This window comes from Macrobrachium rosenbergii, chromosome 13 (assembly GCF_040412425.1).
Source record: "Macrobrachium rosenbergii isolate ZJJX-2024 chromosome 13, ASM4041242v1, whole genome shotgun sequence".
Taxonomy (NCBI): Eukaryota; Metazoa; Arthropoda; class Malacostraca; order Decapoda; family Palaemonidae; genus Macrobrachium; species Macrobrachium rosenbergii.
Window position 1 is genome coordinate 10969130 of NC_089753.1, and position 27364 is coordinate 10996493.

Genomic DNA, 27364 nt, shown 5'->3' on the forward strand with positions numbered 1-27364 from the left:
AACTACATCTCGCTAATACCAGCAACAACGCAGACGACAAACAATAAACAACAAAACGAAAAATGCTTCTCTCCAGAGTTTGTTTACTAAACAGAATAGCTGTGCCGCCCTTTTAAATCCGTTTTATATTTGAAAAGTCTCACAATGGCGTTACCTCTAGACTCCAAGTAAGGGAAGAGACTCCGACGCATTGCCATATGAGGAGAAGGGTTACACTACTAGGGTATGATTTTGACGTTTTTATTTGAGACTCAGTCATTTGAGTTAATTAAAGCGTGTATGTGTGTGTCTGTGTAAGCAGGGGAAATATGACGTCCCCTGTGGTGGTGAGTTAAAATTAATTCACATAATATAGTATACACATACAGTATATATATATATATATATATATATATATATATATATATATATATATATATATAATATATATATATATATGAGTGTGTGTGTGTGTGTGTCTGTGCGTGTTTATATACAGTATATAAATCTTGAGGAGGAATAGATCGGTGAAAATGATAAGGAAGTTCCAGCAAAGTAAGTACCCATGTATAATATATATTGGCCGACTCCCCACCGAGAAGGTGGCTGCAAAGAGACATTGTCACTGCCACATTCATACCATGACAGCAAGAGTCAACAGGACGGCCACCATACTGCTCTTTCCTAGCCAATATCCCAGGAAACAAAAATATAATAAAAAGTGACAAAAAGAAAAAGGACTGAGATCGACCACGAATGAAACGACGCACCTACTTCTAGGAGGAGTGGAGTTTGAATTAATCAGGAAAAACAAAAGCAGGAAGAAAATTCCAAACATTGGCATTAGAAGGTTACAAAATCTCTCCTTGTATATAAATACATATTTTTTTGGTTTACATCATTTAACTGGTTTTGACGAGGAATGTTTATTCTACTTTTGATTTTTATGGCCATCCGATTCCTTAACTTTTCAAGTTACGAACGCAAACGCTGTTTCGTCGTGATGTAGCGAGGAAAAAATTACTGATTTCTACCTAGGCCCCAGGAGGCATTTCTCCTTGACATTTCTGGTAAGGCAGTTTACTTATAAATATACATCCCTTTACAGGTACTAATATCGACATAAATCTTATCGATCCCCTGTGGATTTTTCTCTCTGCTGTATAATAACATTGCCATTATTATTTTCTTTTTTCCCTTAACAGTATAAGTCGTTATTTTTGTTACTTTCTTTACAGTCAGAAACATAACCATTATTATTATAGCCAATAAGCAACCCTTCTCGCAGAAGTCCCGACGCTTCTTCCTACCCAATTAGCCATCCTTTCAAAAGTCAATTCGACACGCTGCCTGACCTTGTAAGGAACTTTTCATTTCATTGAGTAAGAGGTCGAAGGTCAAATCTTCCCTGTTGGGTAAAATGACAATAAAACAAATGGGCCTCTACTCGCATCCTCAAGGTCGAAGCAATATGCGGGTATCGTGACTTTGTACCTCTCGAAATAATGATCTGCTATTTCTTAAATGCTAAATTTATAGAAGTACATATTTTGACAGGAGTTAACAAATAATTGGTAATAATCTTCTCAACGATGGCTCTAATACGGAAGTTATTTTTCATCCTAATGAGACGTGGCAAGATGGCGGGGAGAGCACCTCCATGGAGTGAGTATTACCTCGTTGAGGCCCTTCCATATTAATATTGACAAGGGGGAATACTTCTGATACAGCACGCTTGTTATTTCTTCCCCTCTCTGGCTAAAACTTCCACCTCCAATCCCTTTATTTGGCAACAATAGAAGCGATTACGAATTCCCGGCACAGTTGCCAACCTTCCCACGCATGTTTTGGCATTTCGAGAGAGGACGAAAAATCCGACACAGAAATAAAGACGCGACTATGCGTAGCAAAAGTTCTGTGTCCAGCCATGTTGTTCGAGACATTCGCTGGCTTCGAGACAAAATCCTTAAGCCAATCTGCGATTCCGAGCTAAATAAACGGCACCAATGCACACTGCGTTCATCCCCATCGGAAATGCGAGAAGGAAGGAATCTCTGAAAAGCAGGGTTTTTGGTCTGCATACAGTGGGACTGCGTGGCCAGCTGGACAAAAACAACAACAACAACAACAACAACAATAATAATAATAATAATAACAAATTGTAAAATTCTATACAAATACTATAAAAATCGAAACAAGGGCTATATTTATGACTAGTAAGTAAAAATTGGGACAAATGGAAGAAAATTAAAATAGTCGCGGAAACTGAATCAAAATCCTGTTTAGAGCAATGTTATAAAAATGAGTCGAAATGCTGTTGTTGAGGGAATCCAGGTGGATGACAGAAAAAGGGGAAGTGGCCGTATTTCAGCAAAATGAAAGGGAATCTAGCACATTGGATCCCTCACCCAGCTGGAGCATGCCAACCATTTGCAAGGGGCTAAGCTCGCAAAAAGCCGAGAGCTTTGTCGTCGAAACAGGTACAAAGGTGAATGGGGACTTCTCTAGAAGTATGTGAAGGTTTTGCAATTTGTGTAGTGTAACTGCGCGTCATTCACCAAAGGTCGTCGGATTTGGGGGGAAAATGGTCAACAAGATCAGGTGTTTGAGCCTCAGGATCATCGCGTGGATCTCTAGATGCAAGGGGAAATGGGTGCACCCAATGAAATACTTTCCTTTGAAAACAATCTCTCTCTCTCTTTCTCTCTCTCTCTCTCTCTCTCTCTCTCTCTCTCTCTCTCTCTCTCTCTCTCTCTCTGTTAACTGCAAGAGCGCAGATATTCGAAATGGTTCTTTGCCATCACATAGATTTGGACTGTGAGATTTCTCGGGTATACAATTAGATTTTTCCAATTTACATTTCTTTATTAATTTCACATTGCGTAACATTACGGATAATTTCATTTCCAGACTTTATTCACCACTGAAAAATAGTTATAATTTATATCTAACCAGAGGCACATGCACCAAACACAAACATACACATTTTGTGTATGTATATATATATATATATATATATATATATATATATATATATATATATATATATATATATATATATATATATATATATATATATATATATATATATATATATATATATATATATATATATATATTTGTATAAAAATATATGTATATATATAATTATATAAATATTTATATATATTATACATAGATGTGTATATATGAAGCATATATTTAAAAATATATATATATATATATATATATATATATATATATATATGTGTGTGTGTGTGTGTGTGTGTGTGTGTGTGTGTGTGTGTGTGTGTAATGTCGATACCGTAATTCTACCACATGTAGGTAGAAAATAAAAAAAATGAAAGACCTGCAGAAACAGCATCATATTCAACTACAAATACTGCTGGACGAGCGCGCAACCGACTGTCCACTATTACGTTCTTAACCTATCGTTTCGTATCATTCTATGGCGTGGAATGTGTTTGTCCCGGCTTCTAACGCCACACAACAGATAAACGCTGCCATAAATTTCAGCGCAGAGGCCGATATGTGAGTGCTCTCAACCAGCAAATACGCCAACCAATAGCTGTGAAACTGGAGATAAACTGATCTGTCGTAACAACGCCCTAGTTCATGAATGGCCTAAGAAAATTTAGCTCTAGAAAGTGTTAACCAACACGTAAATATTTCAAATATACGACGAAATGTATCGTATCACAACGGACGCGTAAGTATTTTAACTATACAACGAAAGGAATTAACTAAGAAGTAATACATTTTAATTAGATGACCAAAGTTACGTAAACCAGCACTTAAAATAATATAACTAATTCTGTACTAGGAGTCCACACAGCTATGATAGTCCCAAGTATAACGCAATCTACCTTGCCAATTACTTGTTTAGCATTGATGAACAAATCTTGGCAGTCTGGTGCACTCAAAAACAGGATATAATGAGGATCGGAAACTAACGGACTACGATATTCTAACATAATGTGCCAAAGTTTTTCAGTTTTAGAAAACTGCTTTGTAATTTTTGTGTGTGTGTGTGTGTGTGTGTGTGTGTGTGTGTGTGTGTGTGTGTGTGTGTGTGTGTGTGATCAGTTTGAAGACATCCAGAAAGTTCTTGCGTGACTGTGTTAATTTTGTTTGTTTGATTTTAATTCTGAAGAGTGTCTTAGAGAATTCCAAATTTTGCTGAATAACGATAACTTTTTCCTTTTTATTCTGACGTTCTCTTTCAATACGACGAAGGTTCCAATCAGAGATGGTGATTTACTCAGTTCTAATCATATGCTTAACTTTTTCACTGGTCATTTTTCACCTTGATAGTTTTCAAAGAAGGTGATATTCTTTTTCAAACACCTGGATCAATCTTTCAATATTTGATTTTCCTAATAGAATTTTATTAATCCCTCAAAAAATCTGACAATTCATTAAGAACATAAAACATAAATACTGAATGATATATTGCCGTTTTTCATCTGCCTAAAACTCCAACAATGTGTCAATGTTCACAATGTAATTCCTAACTTAGCAGTTGCAGTTGAGAGAGAGAGAGAGAGAGAGAGAGAGAGAGAGAGAGAGAGAGAGAGAGAGAGAGAGACTGGTAGGGCTATAATGACGTTACTAACGGACTCATTTTATTTACTGAGCCATATCTAGTACCTAGAGACAGTTAAATTACTAATTAATTATTTGTTTACGTAACCCGGCATAGGAACGACGACAGTCATCGGCGTCGAACAACTGGAGAAAACCTTTGAAATCTTAGCAATGGGAGAATAATAACAAACTGAGCCTGCAGAATGATAATAATAACAGGAAAAGGAAAAATACTGAACTAACATTAACGGGAGATAAAATGCGAGAGAATAAGAAAATGACTAAACATAAAGACGAACAAACATCACACGTGCAGAACGTTACTTCGCCAATGAATGCCCTTATTCTCCCTTTCTTTTTTGTGTTGGTTACTCTGTCTGATTGTGTATGTTTCTCCCAGTACTTTCCCTCTCCTCCAGTAGCCCCCTCGTACAACTTGGGGCCACTAAAATGTCCGTGAAATAAAAAGGCCTGAAGCAACTTCCGCATAGCCAAACGAATTTGGCGCTCATTCGCTATATAATGTCGCGCGGTTTCGCTCGACAGTAGTACCGTCTTCTTCGTCCTTTTCTTATTTTTCTTTGTTCCTGTGCATTCTATTTACTCTCCCGACTGCTTCGCCCCTCACTTCCTTCAAAGGTAAACCAGAATGACTTCCTGTAACGCGCTTCCCATTGGTCTAACTTCTGCAGTTTAAAATAACTGTCTGATGTCAGTCTAATCTTTTACTCTACTCGCACTGCCTGCTCTTCTCCGACATCCGTTCACCTCAATCAGCTAAATTTCCCTTCTTGAAGATAATTCCAAACTAAGACAAAAAACTTAAATAATATGCAACTGATTCTAATCAAATTTGCTCTAATTTTCGTCGGTGAATATCTCTCATTTTCATATCGGTACAATCGATACAACTGCACACCTAGAAGCTGCCGGGCTGGTTTTGCAACACCGTTTTGATTGGGCGGGAAATGGCGTCGTGTAACCTCATTGGCTGTTTAATATCACCTTCGGGATGTCATTGGTGTTCATGTTACGCTGATTTACAGATGCATATGAAAGCAGTTCAGAGAGAGAGAGAGAGAGAGAGAGAGAGAGAGAGAGAGAGAGAGAGAGAGAGAGTGGGTAGGTGAGCGTTCGAGTCAAAATATCCTTCATGCTTCGAAGACGATGAGTGACCTGAATCAACGTGGCAATCGGGAACCCAATAATGATGACCTGTGACCTCGTTCGCTGAGAAAGCCGAATTAAGGGAGCTGTTTCACTGAAGAAAAATGCAATGAGTGTCTAACGATTATGTTCACGGGTCAAGGAGACAGAAAGAAACGAAATAAAAAGACGGCCTAGACTAGATAATCATGGAGTAAGAAAAATGAATGAGCGCGCTGCAGAAAATAATTCACCGGACATTTCTCTCTCTCTCTCTCTCTCTCTCTCTCTCTCTCTCTCACACACACACACACTCACACACACAGACTCACACATACACAAGCATTCTAATCTAAGTCCTCTCTTCCTTTCTATCTGTCATTTTGCATCTCCGTTCCTTAATCCACATCTCTTTCTCTATACAACATTTTATTCAAGTTTTGTCTGTTTATATGCATTTCTCTCTCTCTCTCTCTCTCTCTCTCTCTCTCTCTCTCTCTCTCTCTCTGTCTGACCTTCCCACCAATAATCTTCCTCCTCACGAACAAGGGCCTCCCATTGCCCTCACCTGCCAAATGACTTGCAGAATTGTAATGACTGAGTAATAGACTTTATGCGATGTGACTGAATTCTTTAAAAAGCTTGGCTGGTACACACGGCGGAGCCTTGGCTCCGCTCGGAATGCTAACCACATGAACAAAGGGACGAAGGGTTAAGCTGGTTAGGGTTCGGGGAGTCAGGATCCACTAGTTAAAAGGAAAAATTTGAAACGCAAACGGAAGCTCTGGGTTGAATGGAGATGGTTGCTTTAAATAGTGGTAAACAGTTCAGACGCTGACAAACTACTGTATTAGACATTTTGAAGAAAACAAAGAAAATGTGTATGAATAAAGAAAGTCAGGAGTCAAAGTGAAGATGATTCGGCAAGAAGAAAAATCCCAAAACCTCTCTCTCTCTCTCTCTCTCTCTCTCTCTCTCTACTGGTAACGGAAATAGTACACAGCAAAACATTAACAGACTGCAATTGATGTTTATATATCAAATCAATTAAGACCACCACTACTACTGTTACTACTACTACAACTCCTAATAATAATAATACAATAATAATAAAACTCATTTGAGTAGTTTAAAAAGACGTAACAACTCAACTTGCATATAAGAAATTAAGTATATTTTCTATACTTCCAACATAACCCTTTCCTTGTGAGAGAAATTCTTATTTTGTCTGCGTGCTTACAAAGTACATTCATAAAATAATGAAATTATAAATGTTTTACTATCCGTGAGATTTAGTATACATATAGGGCTATATATATATATATATATATATATATATATATATATATATATATATATATATATATATATATATATATATATATATATATATATATATATATATAAAATATATATATATATATATATATATATATATATATATATATATATATATATATATATATATATATAAAATATATATATATATATTCTATATATATATTACCCTTGTTTCATTCAAACAGTTAAAATAAAATGTTTTTAGATAAGCAGACTAAAATTCTTGCAGCATCCGACACCTGAGTCAGTCAACATTTTTCTGGCTTAACGACTATATCTATTCTTTACGCTTACAAAACAGATATTCAGTTCTTGAGAGAGAGAGAGAGAGAGAGAGAGAGAGAGAGAGAGAGAGAGAGTTAATAAAAATGATAAAAAATACTTTTCCAACAAACACCTACAAGAAAGTATGCGGACATTTGAGTGCAACAGTTTATTACATGTAAGCGCAAGGGTGAGAGAAATATATTTTTTGATCTTTCCTATATAGTGACCCCCACGGGTTTTCGGGGGGGGGTCGTTATTTAGAACTAACATTTCTTGGGGGTCATTATCTGTATGATATTTACAGTCTTATGTTTTTACGGTAATTCTCAACGGGCTCGTACTAAACACGCCGCAAAGGTGGATGCATACCAGGTTAAAGCCCGGTGGGGTCACTATCTATCCCAGGAAAAATCTTATTTTTTTTGTATCTGAGAGAAATCCTGTTAGTTAAAAACTATGTTCGTGTGAGTGTGCAAATCTTCCTAGAGAAACATAAAAGAAGATCCTAACCTTTCCGAACGTATGCAAATCACAGAAAATCTCTTCCCCGACTCGACCGAAAGTCACGGCGTGTATTGTGTTCTTTTGCTGACCCATAGAAGAAGACACTAATGATAAAGAACATTCAGGCATCCTTAATAGATGAAATATATGCCCGTTCACCTTGGAATAAAATATTGCCCATCCGTGCCACTGACACACTTGAAACAAAGGGAATCTGAGGTTTCAAAAATTCACTTTCACCGAATTTGAGCCGCGTAACATTGAAAATTCCTTCCACACGCTTCCCTTCGTTTCTCGAAATGCCTCCTCTCGTCACGTAACCAACCACGGCGCGAGTGATGCAAACGGAAAAAAAAAATAATAATAGACGCTTATGCCTTGCTGCTCAGAAAGTAAAAGTGGGAAAAAATAGTGGCCCTTCATAATAAGAATATTACAAATATTGCTTCCCGAAGAACAAGCTCTCGTCGTGCAAATGCAGAGGGAGCGATGCAAAAAAGACAAAATAATATAAATTTGAAGCTTGTAGTTCATTGTTAAAAGTCACATTAAAAATTAAATGAAAATCATAATCCTGAAGACTATGAAAATGATGATTAAATTATCTAATCAGTATTCATTAGATCTCGGGTGAAAATATCAATAAAGCTACTACCAATATAATGATAATAAAAACACATCGGGAACAGGCTGCCCCACCTTTTGCACATTTAATCCAAATTTTACAGAAACTTTAGCGCAGACAAAAAATGCTCTTTCCTCTGAAATTCAGCTTATTCATCCTTTTTATTAGCTCGTCCAAATGCCATCCTCGGTTTGCAAAGGAACGGCAGGAGCACTAACGAGCTCAAGACAAAGGAAGCCTAAATAAAGGTTGGGAATGCCAACCAAAAATGTTGCCAAGGTGCGCGCATGCGCCCTTGGGCCCAGTTCCCAAGGTTGGCGCTGTGCTCATCTTGACAAGCGAAAGGTGTCTATAACTTTTTTTTCTTTTTAACTGTTCTCATCACTTCCTTAACGATGAGTAATGAGAAGCAAACCGCACAATTATTTGTGAATAGATGTGGGAGTCTATTATATGACATTTCCTTCATTGTCTAAAAATTTGTTTTGTTTCTTCTATATAATCTTCTATCTTAAAGAATTACATTTATTTCCTATCATTCTTTTAATTTTTTCCAAAACTTCCATTTTTACATCTTTATTATTTACTATATATATCTATATATATTTATTATATATATATATATATATATATATATATATATATATTATATATATATATATTATATATATATATATATATATATATATATATATAACATATAAATACACACACACACACACACACACACACATATATATATATATATATATATATATATATATATATATATATATATATATATACATACCTGGCATTTAATTCTGAGGATAGTTTAGAAATTAATGGCATGTTTTATGCAAGTCCATCGATTAATAATAATAATAATAATAATAATAATAATAATAATAATAATAATAATTAACTCCAGCTATATCTCATCCTAACTTTAAACAATTAAAATATCAGTGAAATAAATTAATTTAAAGAATCTTTTCAGTCGCACTACAATTAAACAAAATCAGCGAACAAGGACAATGCTTGCATCTCTAAAGTTTTTGGTAATAATAATTACTCCAATTTCTCATAAAAATCTTACAAGAAATATCTGGAATATGGGTAATTATTCCTATTATTTGCTACATTAGAACTTGGTATAAAGCTTTCAAAATTATTTATACAAATATTTAAGACTTTATATATGTGAAATAGATATGAATATTTGATTTAATAAGATATAAATAGTCAAAATTATATGTTCTATTATTATATCTTGTAAGCTATTAGCAGAGTTATCTAAGTCACTGAAAAAAAGTACATTAACTATCATAATTTCATCATATAAAATTCTTTACAAACTTCGAACATGGTACAAACTAACCAGAATACTAATCCCAGCAAAAAATACCAATTCCCACAAAAATGCTAATGCTTACAGAAATAGTAATCTTTACCAAAGACACTAATTCCCATTACGATTACGAAATCCTTACCAAAAATATTAATTAATTCAAATTTAATGCACTTTACCAAAACAAAACTAAAAAAAAAACCTGGCTCTTGAAGAAAGATTATATAAAAAAGTTCATTAATGAAGACGTCATTTGTGGCGGCTTCAAGGTGGGTGGGGGGGGATGATTATACAAAAAGACATGGTTTGTAGGACGAAACATTATACAAAACTGTGGCACCTTATCAGCAGTATATTGTATGAAATTTCAGTTCTGAAGGGTGGAAAGATAATATAAAAATAACGTCTTATAGGTAAGATTATTTTAAAATGTCTCTAACAGGTAGGTTTATAAAAAATAGTTCTTCTCTCAGGTAATAATAGAGTAATCCTGCGTTTTACAGGTAAGACTGTACAAAAATATTTCACCGTGCAATTAGGATACTGCAAAATTTTGCGTCTTGTATGTAGGATTATGCAAAATTTTGCGTCTTGTATGTAGGATACTGCAAAATTTTGCGTCTTGTATGTAGGATCATGCAAAATTTTGCGTCTTGTATGTAGGATTATGCAAAATTTTGCGTCTTGTATGTAGGATTATGCAAAATTTTGCGTCTTGTATGTAGGATTATGCAAAATTTTGCGTCTTGTATGTACGATTATGCAAAAATGTAAAGTCTTACGAGTAGGACTGTACGAAAACATAGCATCTTACAGGCAGGAATATCCGAGAAAAATGTCCCACTTACATGAGGAAACGTTAAGGAAAATGTCGGATCTTACAGGTAAAAATGTTAAGGAAAATATCGCACCTTACCTGTAGCAATGTTAAGGAAAATGTCTCATCTTACAAGCTAGAATACCAAGAAAAATTTGCTTCTTACAGGTAGGAATACTGAGAAAAGTGTCGCATTCTTACAGGAAGGAATATTAAGAAAAATGTCGCAGTCTTACAGGCAGGAATACTAAGAAAAATGTCGCATCCTACAGGTAGGAATACTAAGTAAAATGTCGTATCTTACAGGTAGGAATACTAAAAAAAATGTCGCATCTTACAGGTTGGAACACTAAGGAAAATGTCGTATCTTACAGGCAGGAATACTAAGAAAAATATCGCATCTTACAGGTACGAATACTAAAAAAATGTGGCACTTACAGGCAGAAATACTAAGGAAAATGTCGAATCTTACAGGTAGAAATGCTAAGAAAAATGTCGCATCTTACAGGTAAGAATACTAAGGAAAATGTCGCATCTTACAGGTAGAAATACCAAGAAAAATGTCGCATCTTACAGGTAGGAATACTAAGAAATGTTGTTGGTTACAGGTTGGAATACTAAGAAAAATTTCGCATCTTACAGGTAGGAATACTAAGAAATGTTGTTGCTTACAGGTTGGAATACTAAGAAAAATGTCGCATCTTACAGGTAGGAATACTGAGAAAAATGTTGGTGCTTACAGGTTGCAATACTAAGAAAAATGTCGCATCTTACAGGTAAGAATACTAAGAAAAATGTCTCACCTTACAGGTAGGAATACTAAGAAAAATGTCACATCTTACAGGCAAAAATACCAACAAAAATGCCGCATATTACAGGCAGAAATACTAAGAGACATGTCGCATCTTACAGGTAGAAATACTAAGAAAAATCTCGCATCTTGCAGGGACAAATATTAAGAGAAATGTCGCATATTACAGGCAAGAATACCAAAAAAATGTCGCATCTTACAGGTAGAAGTAATAAGAAAAGTGTGGCATCTTACTGGTACAAATCCTAAGAAAAATGTCGCATCTTGCAGGCAGGAATACTAAGAGAAATGTCGCATCTTATAAGTAGAAATACTACGAAAAATGCCGCATCTTATAGGTAGAAATACTAAGAAAAATGCCGCATCTTATAGGTAAAAATACTAAGAAAAATGTCGCACCTTACAAGTAGAAATACTAAGAAGAATGTTGCATCTTACAGGTAGAAATACTAAGAAAAATGTCGCATCTTACTGGTACAAATCCTAAGAAAAATGTCGCATCTTGCAGGCAGGAATACTAAGAGAAATGTCGCATCTTACAGGCAGAAATACTAAGAAAAATGTCGCACCCTACAGGTAGGAATACTAAGAAAATGTCGCATCTTACAGGTAGATATAGTAAGTGACATGTCGGTACTTACTGGCAGGAACACTCAGAATTATGTCGCATCCTACAGGAAAGAGTACCACGAAAAATGTGGCATCTTACAGGTATGAAGGTTATATAAAATAATGACGACTTGAAAGTACAAGGATGAAATAAAAAGTACTTGAGAATGGAGACGTGCGGCCGTAAGTGAGCTTGGCATTAACGACGTGATTAAGACGATGTGTCAGAGGGGGAGTTTGTAAAATGCACCATAATGCTGTATTTCTTTTTCATCACGCTGCATTTTTTCTGCCTCCAAACAGGTGTATTCGCCAGACTTGCGGATAATTATAAAATCGTGACCGAGAAGCCATGAACCAGACTAAACTCTCTCTCTCTCTCTCTCTCTCTCTCTCTCTCTCTCTCTCTCTCTCTCTCTCTCTCTCTCTCTCTCCATACTAACACACACCTGCAGGCAATACATAAGAGCGAATTTATCTTCATGCTCGGAGAGGGAGATTGTATAATAGGAAGATTCCTTATGAGGAAAGGATAAAATTCAAAGAGAGGGAGAGAGAGAGAGAGAGAGAGAGAGAGAGAGAGAGAGAGAGATTCAAGAATGGAAAGATATCAAATCATTACTGATCATATATTTTTTTTTCTGGGAGAGAGAGGGAGAGAGAGAGAGAGAGAGAGAGAGAGAGAGAGAGAGAGAGGTGGGTGGGGGGGGAAGATTCGTGAATGGAAAGATAAATAAGAAAAACTCGTTACATCAAGTAATTTCTTCAGAGAGAGAGAGAGAGAGAGAGAGAGAGAGAGAGAGAGAGGGGTGATGATTCGTGAATGGAAAGATAAATAAGAAATACTCGTTACATCAAGTCATTTCTTCAGAGAGAGAGAGAGAGAGAGAGAGAGAGAGAGAGAGAGAGAGTAAAGATAGCAGCAACGCCTCAAATGCTTTCTCTATCCCCAGACGCTGATGCCAAAATTGCTACAAGGACCCAAGAAATAGGATGCGGCATGAGATGGGTACGCTCGTTGGCTTGGGAAAGGTTCAGGGCATGACTAGGGTGTTTCGTATTGGAGAGTGGGTCGGTGGGTGGGTTATAGGGGAGGGGGTCCTCAAAGCAATTTGTCCCCACTTGACCTTTGGTGATAAATTCAAAGGAGCATCGGAAACCCTTTCTCTGTCTCTTGCTGAATCTCTTATTATCTTACAATGTTTTCTCTTGTCGATTGCTTCTCTTACTGTCTTCCAGCTTTTTGTCTAGTCTGTTCTCTTATTCTGTTTCTGAATTCCTCTTATTGGCTTTTTCTTGTTTCTTATAAAACTCGGACATATCTTTCTTTCTTTCTTTGTTTATTCTAGTCTCTTGTTTTCTTCTTATTCCTCGATAGCCTGACATGTCTAGGCCTTCATCTCCTATCGATTCTCTTACTGTCTTGTGCTTTCAGTGTCATAAATCTTTTAATATATTTTTTATCTTTCGTCGAATGTCTTTTTATTCTTGTTCAATAATTTCCTGTTATCTGAAGCACGTCTTGCCTAATCTTCGCTGGTCTTTCGTTTCGTTCTTAACGTCTCTACTATCTCTGATGAGTCTCTCCCAATCTCATCGTCTAACGTTTTATCCTTACCTTTGTTTTGATATCTCTGGCTGATGCGTCATGTTCATTTTGTATATGACGACTGTACCAGCTCATGCATGGACGCTTCTAATCGAAGGACGTCTCGCACTTGTGTTTTCCTACTTTTTAAAAGAATCTTTCCCATTCATTTTGTTCTAGTATAACACTGTTACATACGTTGTTGTTAAGTCGTTATGCATCCCTCTTTTCATTCTGATTCTAACTTTCTATTTACTTCATTTTCAATTCTAACTTAGCCCGGCGGCTTGCAGGCCTCACTGAGGCTCACAGAGGATCACACAAGACCCCAATGTCTGTTAACAAGCTTCGTGGATTTCTCCTAGATTATTCTTAATCATTATCGTCGTTATGTTTTCTACTGCGCGCACATTGTTACACCTCCAAATGTTTCGCAAGTCTATTCATTTATCAATTCTTATGCATATTCATTAGCGTTATTATTATCCGCAATGGGCGCACACTTACGGAATCATCCAAAAGGCCAAGAATAGGAGGACCCCATACACAGCAAAGAGAAAGAACAGATGGCCTTCGGTACTTAAGAAGGGGAAACATCCATGTAGCATCTTCATTCTTCTCTTGCTGCTTTGCATAAGTCTTTCACACGGGGAGACTTCCTCCATTCTTCCCATTATCTTCAACTGGTATTTATTACCGCTGTTAACGTACGTCTTCCGCCGTTTCGTTGGCGCTATTATCGTCTGTATTCACCTGCAAATGCCGAGAATGCCATCTGTGCACAGGCGACGAAATGTTTAATGATTCCATGAGAGAGAGAGAGAGAGAGAGAGAGAGAGAGAGAGAGAGAGAGAGAGACCAATACTTCAACTTGGATAACAGCAAGTATGATCTTTTACGGCTGAATATTTTATATGAACGTATGCACATAAACTGTCTCGGAATAACCAAAAAGTTTACGGGAAGAGTAGCTGTCGAAAAACAACTAAAAAAATGTTCCAGAACTAATAAAGAAAACATCTAAAGAACAACAGCGACGAATCAGAACCAATTCCAACAATAACTAAAAGCAACAACCTCGACGTGTCAGAAGAAAGAGTTACTGCAACTAAAAGGAAGAAGAGGAAGCAGGATCCAGGCCATCTTATCATTCCGCGAGAGGAAAGGTGGTTTGCGGCCGTTTTGTGCGATGAAAAATGTTCGCTGCATCTTCCCCAGGTCCCAGCCAATCATTCTGCTGCTGCTTTTGCTATGTCTGAGCGTGCTATGCCTAGCATACCTAATGGCGGGTGTCTCTCTCTCTTATTATGCATGTCATGAGGGTGCTTTGCATTTTGATATGTTTATCATGCACAAACATATATGCGAGCATGCATGCATGCATGCATATTGAAGGAAGTAACAGGATGACGGTGCAGGAGTTTCATCTCTCATGATGATGTGGTCTGGGATACAATGATTCCTATAATGAATGTTTCTCTGTAATAAACACTATACACATTACATATATATATATATATATATATATATATATATATATATATATGCATACATACATATATATACAGTATATATATATATATATATATATATTATATATTATGTATAATGAATGCTTTAAGTTCGACTTTATAATGCTTTTAGAATCAAATTCTACTAAAAGCCTTAAAATTCCTTACACACACACACACACACAAACTATATATCTATCTATATATATATATGTACATATATATATATATATATATATATATATATATATATATATATATATATATATATATATATATGTCTATATAAATTTCAGAATATATACATATCTATTAAACTGCAAATAAAGCGATGAAGGGGAGAAGAGAGTTGTGCACTAGGAAAGAGTCGTCAAGGTTGGTGTCAACATTTTTTATTTGGCCGTTGCCGCCACCAAGGTTAAAAGCAATGATCCGAGGTCAACGAAGAACAACTTAGTGTCATAATTACCAACACCAACCAGAAAATATCCCGTAAAAGTATATAAAATACGGTATCTAAAAATAAAAGGAACAGTAACCATACGTATACGTATATATACGAGTATACATACATATTATATACAGTATATATATACATTTTTTTATATATGTATATATATACATCTATATATAAATATACATATATATGTATAATATAATGTAATATATATATATATATATATATATATATATATATATATATATATATATATATATATATATATACACTTGTATATATATATATATCTCAGAAATTTGATCTTGAAGATTCTTTGATATGAAACATTTTTTTGTGAAATACCCTGTTTAATTGTTTTTCTGTTAATTATTTGATTTGATTAAATTTTTACAATTATTTGACTTGATTTACTTTTGTTCAATTTTAATTACGTATTACTGTTTCCGCCATTTTCCACAAGCTTTTAATTTTTATGACATTATTTCATGATTTGAGTTTGCGTATCAATTACCATTTATAGTTTGTAAGAATAATTTTCTGTAGGGAATTTTCACCAAGGGAACGAAAACATCAAATCTTTTCTATGTTGTGTCATTTCTTGCATCTTTGACCACTGCTTTTGCGACGTCCATTATATATAGATCAATCAACCATTAGCAATGCTCATCGTCGAAAGTAAATCTACCCAAAGCTTACTCATGCCACTTTCGCAAGCTTCTGAAATAATATGCTGCATCTTGACATTTTTGTATATACAATGCAATATGTAATAAAAGGAGCTGTTTAAAAAATAAATAAATAAATAAAACTGAATTAAATCATTAAGCACAACACATGCAATCTTCCACTTTGTAATAACGCATCGATACAATCGTACTAAATATTCTAGCAAATGCCGCAACTTAGGAATGAAAGAGAAAGTTTATCAACTGCGATATCTTCCTCCCTCTATACTCCCCTTACCATCCCCTCCCACCCCCCCCCCTCTCTCTCTCTCATATAAACTTTTCCCTCAAGATTACACAAACAAAAAAAGGGGAGTGGGACATTTCTTGTTCTGAGGATATGCGTCACGTTTCATATCCCGCCCACTCAAGATCGGATGACCTAAAAGCTCGGGCGGGCGCTTCGCTGCTTGTTGCGTGGGCGGCCGTTTCCCCTACTTAGTTTTTGTTTTTTACCCGTTTTAAAGAAGTTTGTTCAGTCGTGTTTGTGGTTGTTGGTTTTTGGAATTAGGTAGTGTTATTTTAGCATATTTTTCATTTGTTTGTTTGCTACCCCAGTTTTTAATTCGTAGTTTTGAGTGGTTTTTCTTGTCATGTTTTTGTTATTTTTTTAAGAAACTAATTACCCTTACTTGATTTAATTAATTTCTTTATTTGTGGCGTGACCTATAAAGGACACTGGCCACATCGAGTTACCAATTATTATTATCCTAACATTAAGTGTTCCGACTTCCACAGGATCTGCCCTGAGGATCGGTTCGTATAAGAGAAATGAAAATAGGAGCAAAGTCATTATAAAGAAGTTGGACAGCTAAGTGGTAAGACACCAGAGGGAACGGATGAAAAGCCAATGAAAAAAACCTATGAAGGTGGGCGCCGACGGGACGTTTTAAATAGAGTAGTCTACAGCGTGTCGCCCTAGGTGTAATAAGTAATCCTCTTCCCCGCCCTCCCTCAGGCATCTTTAAAAATCTTATGTAGAGTTTTTAAAAGAAGTGACATGTTGTATGTGTGTGTATATATATATATATATATATATATATATATATATATATATATATATATATATATATATATATATATATATATATATATATCGTTTCTTTTCAAGCTTTTCTTGTGGCTTCAGCTGAGAAACAAATCACGTACATATTTTTTTTTCTATTCGTTTCCACGTTTTATCCAAAGTTATTTTCAGTTTTTGCTTCAACGTTCATGGCTTAATTTCTTCACTTCTGAATTTCTGACTCTCGTTCGGGCTTGGATCCTAATAGTTTCTTCTTCAATCAAAGAGGTGCTTACAATATTTATCGGATGTTAACTTCCTTATTTGTTATTCCTACCATTCATTGATTTTTTCACATATTTTAATTTTTTTTACTGAGAAGGTTGGTTATTTGATCGCTTGGTTTAGCATCGGACCTTGTAGTAAAGATGCCGAATCTTTTTCAGTTATTTGACATTTCTGATATTCAGTGGAATTTCTTACTTCTCTTATGAGATTTGTGGCCATTCTGTATAATAATAATAAATAATAATAATAATAATAATAATAATAATAATAATAATAATAATTATTATTATTATTATTATTATTATTATTATTATTATTATTATTATTAATGCTGGTGAAACAAAATCCATAATTAGCCCTATGTGCTTATATGGCAGGTAAAATTCTGGAGTAAAAAGAATTATACAGATGGGCCTAAAACCTTCCCAGCTCTATCATTTTCAATTCTCACTTCTGTACGACAAGGACAAACCTTTGAATTTTATTTTTGCATTGAATTAACTGTAATATTCACGTTAAGATGAACCATTATGGCAATAAAATAATAGAGGAAATTTTCTTAAGTTACCCGTCGAGCACACGCTCAACCATGGTGTCAAAGATAAGTACATATAATAAATAAAACTGAAACACACTACAAGTTTAATCGTTTTTCACGTTGTGTGATAAATCTATCGATATTAAAATAATGACAATCTTACCTTCTTTGATAATTTATAATTTTGTTCTAAATAACAATATACACAATATAACTGCAACGCCTCTCCAGGGAGAAATTCTATAAGTTTTCCTTTTAAGTACATATAACAAACACAGAAAATGGACATTTGCAAAGTATCAATTCATAGGGTAACTACGCCATTGGTAAGGTTACCGTGCTTTAGGCGGAATACTTTGGAAAGTCAGTATGGTTAATTGTAAAATTTTAACATCTTTTTTTTATTTTTAAAAGAGGTTATCTTGCGTTACTGAAGTTCTGACAAAGGTGACAGTTATTTTCAACATGGATAGAAACAATCAATATTCCAATTTCACTAATGATACAATAGACTATATATATACATATATATATATATATATATATATATATATATATATATATATATATATATATATATATATATATATATATATATATATATATATATATATATATATATATATATATATATATATATATATATATATATATATATATATGTGTGTGTGTGTGTGTGTGTGTGTGTGTGTGTTTGTCTCCTTAAACACTCTTATCATGTAGGCTTAAAAATAGGTTAATAACATAACCTTTAATTTGGCATAAGCGGAATCCAAACGCTTTGAACTGTACCGAATGCCATCGATTTAATTTGTACCGAGATCATTAAAATCTGTAAAGCACAGCAGGTATGCACAATTAATTTAAAAGTATGTTCATTTCGGACCTATTCCTGATGTACAAACTCTAAATGAGATCCGTGGCCTTAAAACTCTCTCTCTCTCTCTCTCTCTCTCTCTCTCTCTCTAGCACGCTGTCATTAAACACTTCATGGGGAAAACCCACTCGTTCCTTACACGTAAGGAACGGGTTAGAAACCTGGAGACGCACCTATTCAAAATAACCAAGTATTAACAAAGACTTTGATGGTTTGGCGTGAGCTGTTATGGGGAACACTGAAGCCCGAGAGACACTCGGCTGGTAGTAAGGAAGCGAAGATTGTATTCTCGAAAGGTTTTTCGATTATCCAATAGGGGTAGAAGTAAATTAATTTTGTGAGGCGCTGAAAAACGCAATGAAATAAATAAATAACAAATAACTTAGGCAGACCTTCCCTAAGATGTCGGAAATAATGCCGAGTAAGAAAGGAGTGGTACCCTGCTAAAAATCAATAAATACAGAAAAATGAAAATTTTTAATTGACTTGGTCTGGTGCACGCCACAATGAATCACAAGGATATCCAATAAACGAAGAAATCGAAGAATCGCAAATAAAGGATTCCAGGCCTCCGTAATTTCAGATGCTATGATTGAATGAATGACAAATAACATCAGCCCTATAAGTGCAATAAATAGGAGAAAAGTACTAAAAGAAATGCATATACAAGTCATCAAACAGTATTTTTTTCTTCACTAATATACAGTTTTAAAAGAATACCTTAAATACTGGAATACTTGCTTTTGTGCGCGGGTGCTAATAATCCTTCACCATCATTTCCCTGGAAGGGGTATGTGAATCTTGAGTCACCTTTTCCCCCAACCGACGATCTTGGCAAACATCGTACGCCATGTGTAAAAATTCTCGTTCTAAGAAAGTGCGTCATCATAAATTATACTTCTCATGCTGCAAATTCTAGTAGTTTTACTATAGTCTTTTACAATATTTGATAATTTCCCTTCTAATATTCTATCTAAAATTTGATCAGTAAAGCAACAAAAAGTTTGATGACAGACGGAGCACTGACTCATAACTATTATCACAACGCGACCGAATATTCGTATGGACCAACCCAAAAAACCATCAACTAGCTTGGCAAGCTTAAAAAGAAGTGAATGGGCAAAATCGAAAAAAAAAATAGGGAATGTAGGCAGGAGCGTGATACAACGACAAAAATAATTTTCTAACAAAAAAAAAAAGATTAATAAATGCATAAACGAACAGCAACTAACATTTGTCAAATTGGTTTAGGCAATAGTCCATGATAGGGCAATCTAATTAAATACAAACGGCGACAAACCACTAATGAACGGCCCACGTCATTTGCACATAAGCTCTTGTAACCATTTTTGGTGCAGCCTCATCCCCGAATGGAAATGCATTAAAAGCTTGCACAGAACTTTACAAATCAGGTGCGAGAAGCCAACAAAGAGAATGAACGAATTGCCTAGAAGCTTCTTTGCGCATCATTTTTCTGAAAAGACAATGCTTACCGCCGATGCTGCTGACAAAAATGTTGCTTATGATTACTTAAACCAGTGAACTTCTCGCACAGTAGAATGTTAAAATTACAGAAACTTTCATTTCTAAGTGAATCTTTTCATAAGAAAGTGCCGCCGTTGAATCAAAATTTCTCAGTGAACCTTTTCATAAGAAAGCGTCGCCGTTGAATAAAAATTTCTTGGTGAATCTTTTCGTAAGAAATTGTCGCCGTTGAATTTAAAATGTCTCGGTAAATCTTTTCTTAAGAAAGTGTCGCAGTTTGAATTAAAATTATTTTGTGATTCTTTTCATAAGAAAGTGTTGTAGCTGAATTTGAAATGTCTCGGTGAATCTTTTCTTAAGGGGAAGTCGTCACTGATTCAAACAGTAATCCAACAACTATTGGTGCTGTAACTTTTTCATCTTGCGTTCAGTGGTACAGTCTAGATCTGCGTTGCCTCTTCTTTTATCTTCATCTTATGCTTCGCATCTCTTAGCGTCACACACCCCCACAATCTTTCGTAGCAATTATTGACGTCTGGCCTTCAAAGTACATCAACAATTCACAGAACCCGTTGCGTACGTGTCAAATAGCTCGACTGTCTTCAGCACGTGATTATCGTTCATATATTTTTGTTCAATTTTTATGCATAAATCTCCTACCCGGCAGTTGAGAGTGGTTTCATAATGACTTCGTTTTCCGCTCTAAAAGTTTATGATCGCCTCATTAGTGCATCATACATCTCTCTCTCTCTCTCTCTCTCTCTCTCTCTCTCTCTCTCTCTCTCTCTCTCTCTCCAAATATATATATATATATATATATATATATATATATATATATATATATATATATATATATATCAATATATGTATATAATATATATATATATATATATATATATATATATATATATATATATATATATATATATATATAGTATGCGTGTGTTCCAGTACTGGAGGACGGCAGTTACAGCCCTACACAAGAAGAAAACAGAAATACAGCCAAGGACTAAAAGACTACCTTCCTTGTGCGGAACAATAATTTGTAGACATTCCCAGTCATGCCGACAAAAGCGAATAAAAAAGGAAGGCTGGGCGCCCTTAGCCGTCTTGTGGAGGCAGCAAAGGGTTACAATCACGCCCGAAAGCCAGCGGAGTAAAAGCGGGATGCACGAGGCGTTTCCTAAAAGAAATCTGGAGCCGTTTCCACACTGCCAAAGAAACGCTTGAAATTCAAACATGCCAAAAGTTCAAGCGAAGATGCGATGCATTACTGCCCTAATACTATTCTTCTCGCATTTTAATACATTTTTATCTATTTACCTGTTTATTAATCTATTTTTTCTTTTTAATAAGTGAGATCTCTTCTTTCTGTATTTCCCTCTACTTCTTCTTATACTTCTTCCTTACGAACGCCATATTCTTTGGAAGCTTGAATTTCATGTCAATGGCCCCTATGGTGGGCTTGTTCCATTCGAATAGGTTTCATCTTCTGAATAATAATAAATAATATTTGATACTGGACGGAAATTATCACATGTGCCTAATCGCTGGAAGAGATTTCAAGAATAATGGATTGATTTACTGAGAAATAAATATATTTGTGCATGTCCACGTTGGCGACTCTAAAAATACGGCAAAGCACTGCCAACAAATTATTTAGAAACAAAAAGAATATCATTATTTTTGGATTCTTCCTCATTGACAGCTGCAACGTTGTACTGGCACCACTTATCTAAAAACCAATATTTTCCTATTAGAGAGAGAGAGAGAGAGAGAGAGAGAGAGAGAGAGAGAGAGAGAGAGAGAGAGAGAGAGAGAATTCCTACCAGGAATCACCCAAAACACTCAACACTAAAGACTCAACGTTCTTCGAACGATCCTCATTGGCTTATCCATTCAGGTGGTCAGGATGACGGGAAGGTGTGGCGAGAGAGAGACAGAGAGAGAGAGAGAGAGGGGGGAGGGGTCATCTGGATGCTGCTATGCGAATCCTGCCAGCAATGTATGCAAACAGCGACAGATGGACGAGGGGCTAATTACAGGGCTGAAAAATGTTGTATTTGCTAAACAACTATCAACTGTTTTCTTTGGACTAAAGTCCAGTTTTTTATAAATTTTATTTTGTCAGTTGGAATACTTGATGTCCGCCATTCTCCCAGATCTAACCTCTCACGCTCTCTATAGTTTTCAAATTTTTAAGACGGCACACACATTTGTATTAATATATATATATATATATATATATATATATATATATATATATATATATATATATATATATATATGTGTGTGTGTGTGTGTGTGTGTGTGTGCGCGCGCGTGTGTGTGTGTGTTGAGTGGGTGGATGTTCAAGACGCGCTGCTGTCAAAAATGGCCGAACAAACAGTACGTAATGATAATGAATCAAAAGTGAAAAATCTTTACAAAAATATTTGCATGAAGATTTACTTAAAAATCAGGAAAAGACGTAATGCTTGCAAGTTTAAAACTAAACAAAATCTACAGGAAGATTTTATGGAAAGCATTATTATTACTATTGCTATTCAAAAGTTATAAATACTCATAAGAGGAGGCAAAGAAATAAAAAGCAAATAAACGATAAATCTATAAGAAACTTCTGAGCTTGAGTGCACTTAAGAGCAGGATGACGCCCTGTCTACTCTTCGGACGTTGTTTACAGAGCGAATGCCATTAACGTTTCAAGATACTTGACAGTTAGCTGCAAAACATGTCCAGCGCATCTCAATTATTCTTCACAGCCTACGATAAATGCTTGTCTGATTCCCACACACAAACACACACACATTTATATACATACATACATACATACATACATACATACATATATATAATGTACATATATATGTGTTTGTATTTATATATATATATATATAATGTATATATATATATATATATATATATATATATATGTATATATATATATATATATATATATATATATATATATATATGTATATATGTGTGTGTGTGTGTACAAATATAAATATACATGTATATATATTTTTTCTTCTTTTTCCCCCCAAGTATTTTTGGGATGTGCATGGTTATCTCGTGTTCTTTACCACCTGGCTACATCCCACAACAATCGGAAAACTTTTATCTAATTCACCCACCCCCGAGTGAACAGAGGCCTAATATTTTACCACAACGCCCTAATGCCGCTCATCCTGGCCTGGGAATCAAATGCCTTAACGATACTTTGAGAAAAAGAAAAAAACACCCAATCAACTAAACAGGTGTTATAATTCATCCTGTTCAGCCTCCTTCACTTCACTTATCCACTTCTCGAGCCGATTTCCTAAAACTAATTCCAACTGGGGCGTGGGCAGGGACAGAGGGCGGACGGGGGGCAAGAGAATTTCGGGGTTGGGGATTGCGCGCTGTGTGCTTAAACCTGGCCTCAAAGGTAAACCGGATTCCATTTTTTTTTCTTTCCTCTTCCTCGTTTGTCTTATTGCTAGATGATATTCGGATACACCGACTTTTTTTCAATTGTTCTCGGGATTCGCTTTTTCGGAACCCGGATTTATTGTTTCTCATAACCACAGAAGTCAATTTTACTCAAAACTGATGCTGATTTTCTTCATTTTTCTTCGCGTGAAATTTTTGCAAACTCGTCTTCATTTGTCTTCATTTTTTGGTATCCGACATTTAGGAAGTTGTTTCTCGTTTTTTTGGTGATCAGAATGTTTGATAACTGTTCGTATTTATCTTCAGTAATAATAAATGAAGCAATAGCATCACTAATAAAAGAAATCCCTTCCTGATAACCAGAATCTCACCCAGAATAAAACTCAGCATCAATAATAATAATAATAATAATAATAATAATAATAATAATAATAATAACAGATGAAACAACACCAATCACAAAAAAGAGGGAAGATTTCGCTATCAACAAAATCCCACCCACAATAAAAAACAATGATAACAACAACAATAACAATAATAACAGAGGTAGTCTTACCATGCTAATAAACACAACGCCACCACAATATCCTCTCACACTGGACAAAGTTCCTCTGAGATTCCCTCGTACCTGGCGGCCGAATAAACGACCGCTTTCATTTAATGCTTCGGTTATTTTGTGAAAGGATTCCTCTCTTCCCCGGGCCAAGGATAATGGTTGAGTACCTCGGAAGGGAAGGATTTCATGAGGATTTGTGTCCGTCTATTACGAGACGTCCTAGGCGCATCGCAATTACATCGTTTGTGAATGGTCTTCATTTCCATAAACGGGTAAGGGGTTGGGGGCAATTTGTGGCTTAACCCTTCCCGCTGTGCATTCTTGGGTGTTGTGCGGTTATGAAATTCCTAAAAAGAAAAATGACCACAGCAGCCATAAAAATATTAGTTTTTTTTTATTTTTTAGTACAACATAAACGCATAATTAATCTGAATGCATTTTTGCGCCTTCTATTTGTGTGTGTGTGTGTGTGTGTCGAAAGTCTAAAATAAAAATAATAGAAATTTTCCTTTCTCCACACAATACAACTGGGGTCTATGAAACTCCGCCATTCTGGTCTTTCTAGTACTTTCTCTTCCGCAAATCTCCACTCATCTCCAGCCTCCCTTCTCACAGTTTTCATCCAAGGAGGTCTGGGTCTTCCATTTCTTTCCTGGTGTTCACAAAAGCCCAGCTCACTCTGTTGTCATGTATTATTCTCCCACGGGTTGTACTAAGGACATGTCCACGCCATCTCCATCTAAATTCATCATTATCTCATCTTTATATGGAACTTCAGTAATCTCATCATGGCAGAATTTATCACTCTCTCCTGTCATCTGACTCCTAATATTCTTCTTAAGGCTTTATTTACAAATCGGAAAAATCGTTTAGATATAGTTTCATTGCCATACCTGATTCTTGTCCGTATGGCAATACAGACCTTAACAGACTGATGTATTGCCACGCTTTCATATGCAATTTCAGCCTGTTTGATTTCAAAATTTTATTCACCATACCCAACGCTTGATTTACGTTCTATAGTCTTTCACTAAATTCCAACTCCTGATAACCTGTACTGAATATCATTGTTCCTAAATACTTTTAGGATTCAGCCAAATTTATACTTTCATCTAGGTGTTATTCATTTTATACATACTCTCTAGATAATAAATACACTCTAGTAAGCAAGCCTGTAATTCCTGTGGTGCTCTGCCTATTAAAACAGCAGCATCTGAGTATTCTTATTGCTTCAAAAACCTTCCCTTCCACCTCTTACTTTTTCATAAAAAAAAAAAAATCCTTGAAAAGGGCTATACAACCTAAAAGGGTCTAACAACAACAATTACGTAACATACCCACGTATTACCGCAAATTCTCTTGGCAAGACTCCATCGGCATTAACTTTGCATCTGCCTCCTATATGCATATATACTTGAAATTGCATATTTCACACGAATACAACGGTGACACAACACATACATTAAATGATCTGTGTTATTTCTAAAACCAGCTTGTTCATTTTTCAGTTTCTTTCTCCAGTTTATTGTTTAACAAAACCTATGCAAGTACAACTCTTTAATGCTACGCTAAAACTATATAAAAAAATCATTAAAAACATAAGCACAGTTGCTAGTTGTTTAAAACTACCTATCAACAGAACAAGAGAAATTTTTGAAAAATCTATGCAGGATCTGTATCTACACATGTCCGCTTCAGAAATATACCGTGAAAAAGAAATAAAATTCTAAATATATTACAGTACGTATCTACCTATGTCTAATTCAAATAAAAATGTAAAAATCCTTGGTTACCTAAACCCTATCGAAATTAAAAAAAAAAAAAAAAAAAAAATATATATATATATATATATATATATATATATATATATATATATATATATATATATATATATATATATATATATATATATATAAGCATGAATTTTAGACCAACCACCTTTAGGTATTTATACTCTGGCCTCAAATTGCAGGAATTTAGTCACAGTTACAAGTAAATAAGTAAAGAAACGCTTACGAGCAGTCTAAACGTATCTTAGTCAAATTCAAGCCGAGGATGTGGAAATATCCTGTTTTTTTTTTTTTTTTATCTCAGGTTCGTCCGCTCGTGCAGACGGAGAGCGTCCGCAGCTGAAACGATCGTTCCATGGCTGCTGCTCCTGCTGCTGCTGCTGAGGGGAGATGGAGGCAGATACTAGTTGTTTATGATGCTGAAGATGAAGTAAAAGATACTCATGATTCTGAGGACGATGGTCATGATACTGAGGAAGAAGATGACGATGATGATGATGATGATGATGATGAGAATGATGAGAGTACCTAGGAAAAAGATGATGAAGGTGATGACAATGCTGAAAAAGACCATGGTGATGATGATGATGATGATGAGAATGATGAGAGTACCTAGGAAAAAGATGATGAAGGTGATGACAATACTGAAAAAGACCATGGTGATGATGATGATGATGATGAGAATGATGATAGTACCTAGGAAAAAGATGATGAAGGTGATGACAATGCTGAAAAAGACCATGGTGATGATGATGATGATGATGAGAATGATGATGGTACCGAGGAAAAATGATGATGATGATGAGACTGGTTATAGTACCTAGGAAAAAGACGATGATGGTGATGACGGTGCTGAAAAAGACCATGGTGATAATGATTATGATGATGATGATGAGAATGATGATGGTACCGTGGAAAAAGATGATGATGATGACAATGCTGAAAAACACAATGTTGATGATAATGATGATGGCGCTGAGGGAAAAGATGATGATGATGATAATGATGACGGCACTGAAGAAAAAGATGATAATGACAATGCTGAAAATCAATGGTGGTGATAATGACGACGGCGCTGAGGAAAAAAGA

General features: G+C 35.3%; 2 protein-coding genes across 4 annotated transcripts in view; one reads left to right on the forward strand and one right to left on the reverse strand.

Annotated features, from left to right (window-relative positions):
• The window catches only part of LOC136844898 (activating transcription factor 3-like), an 89808-nt gene that overhangs the window by 11909 nt on the left and 50535 nt on the right, over positions 1 to 27364 (reverse strand). The window lies entirely within an intron of this gene.
• LOC136844721 (prostatic spermine-binding protein-like) lies at positions 26631 to 27336 on the forward strand. Its single transcript, XM_067113956.1, has 2 exons — positions 26631 to 26799; positions 27107 to 27336. Exons 1-2 carry the CDS (start codon positions 26631 to 26633, stop codon positions 27334 to 27336), a joined length of 399 nt encoding a protein of 132 aa, XP_066970057.1.

Bases quoted from the DNA above. Each gene is read 5' to 3' on its own strand.
- LOC136844721 (XM_067113956.1), top strand. From the start codon at position 26,631: ATGGCTGCTGCTCCTGCTGCTGCTGCTGAGGGGAGATGGAGGCAGATA. The intron at 26,800-27,106 runs GTACCTAGGAAA...CCTAGGAAAAAG, and splicing joins TGATGATGAGAATGATGAGA to ACGATGATGGTGATGACGGT.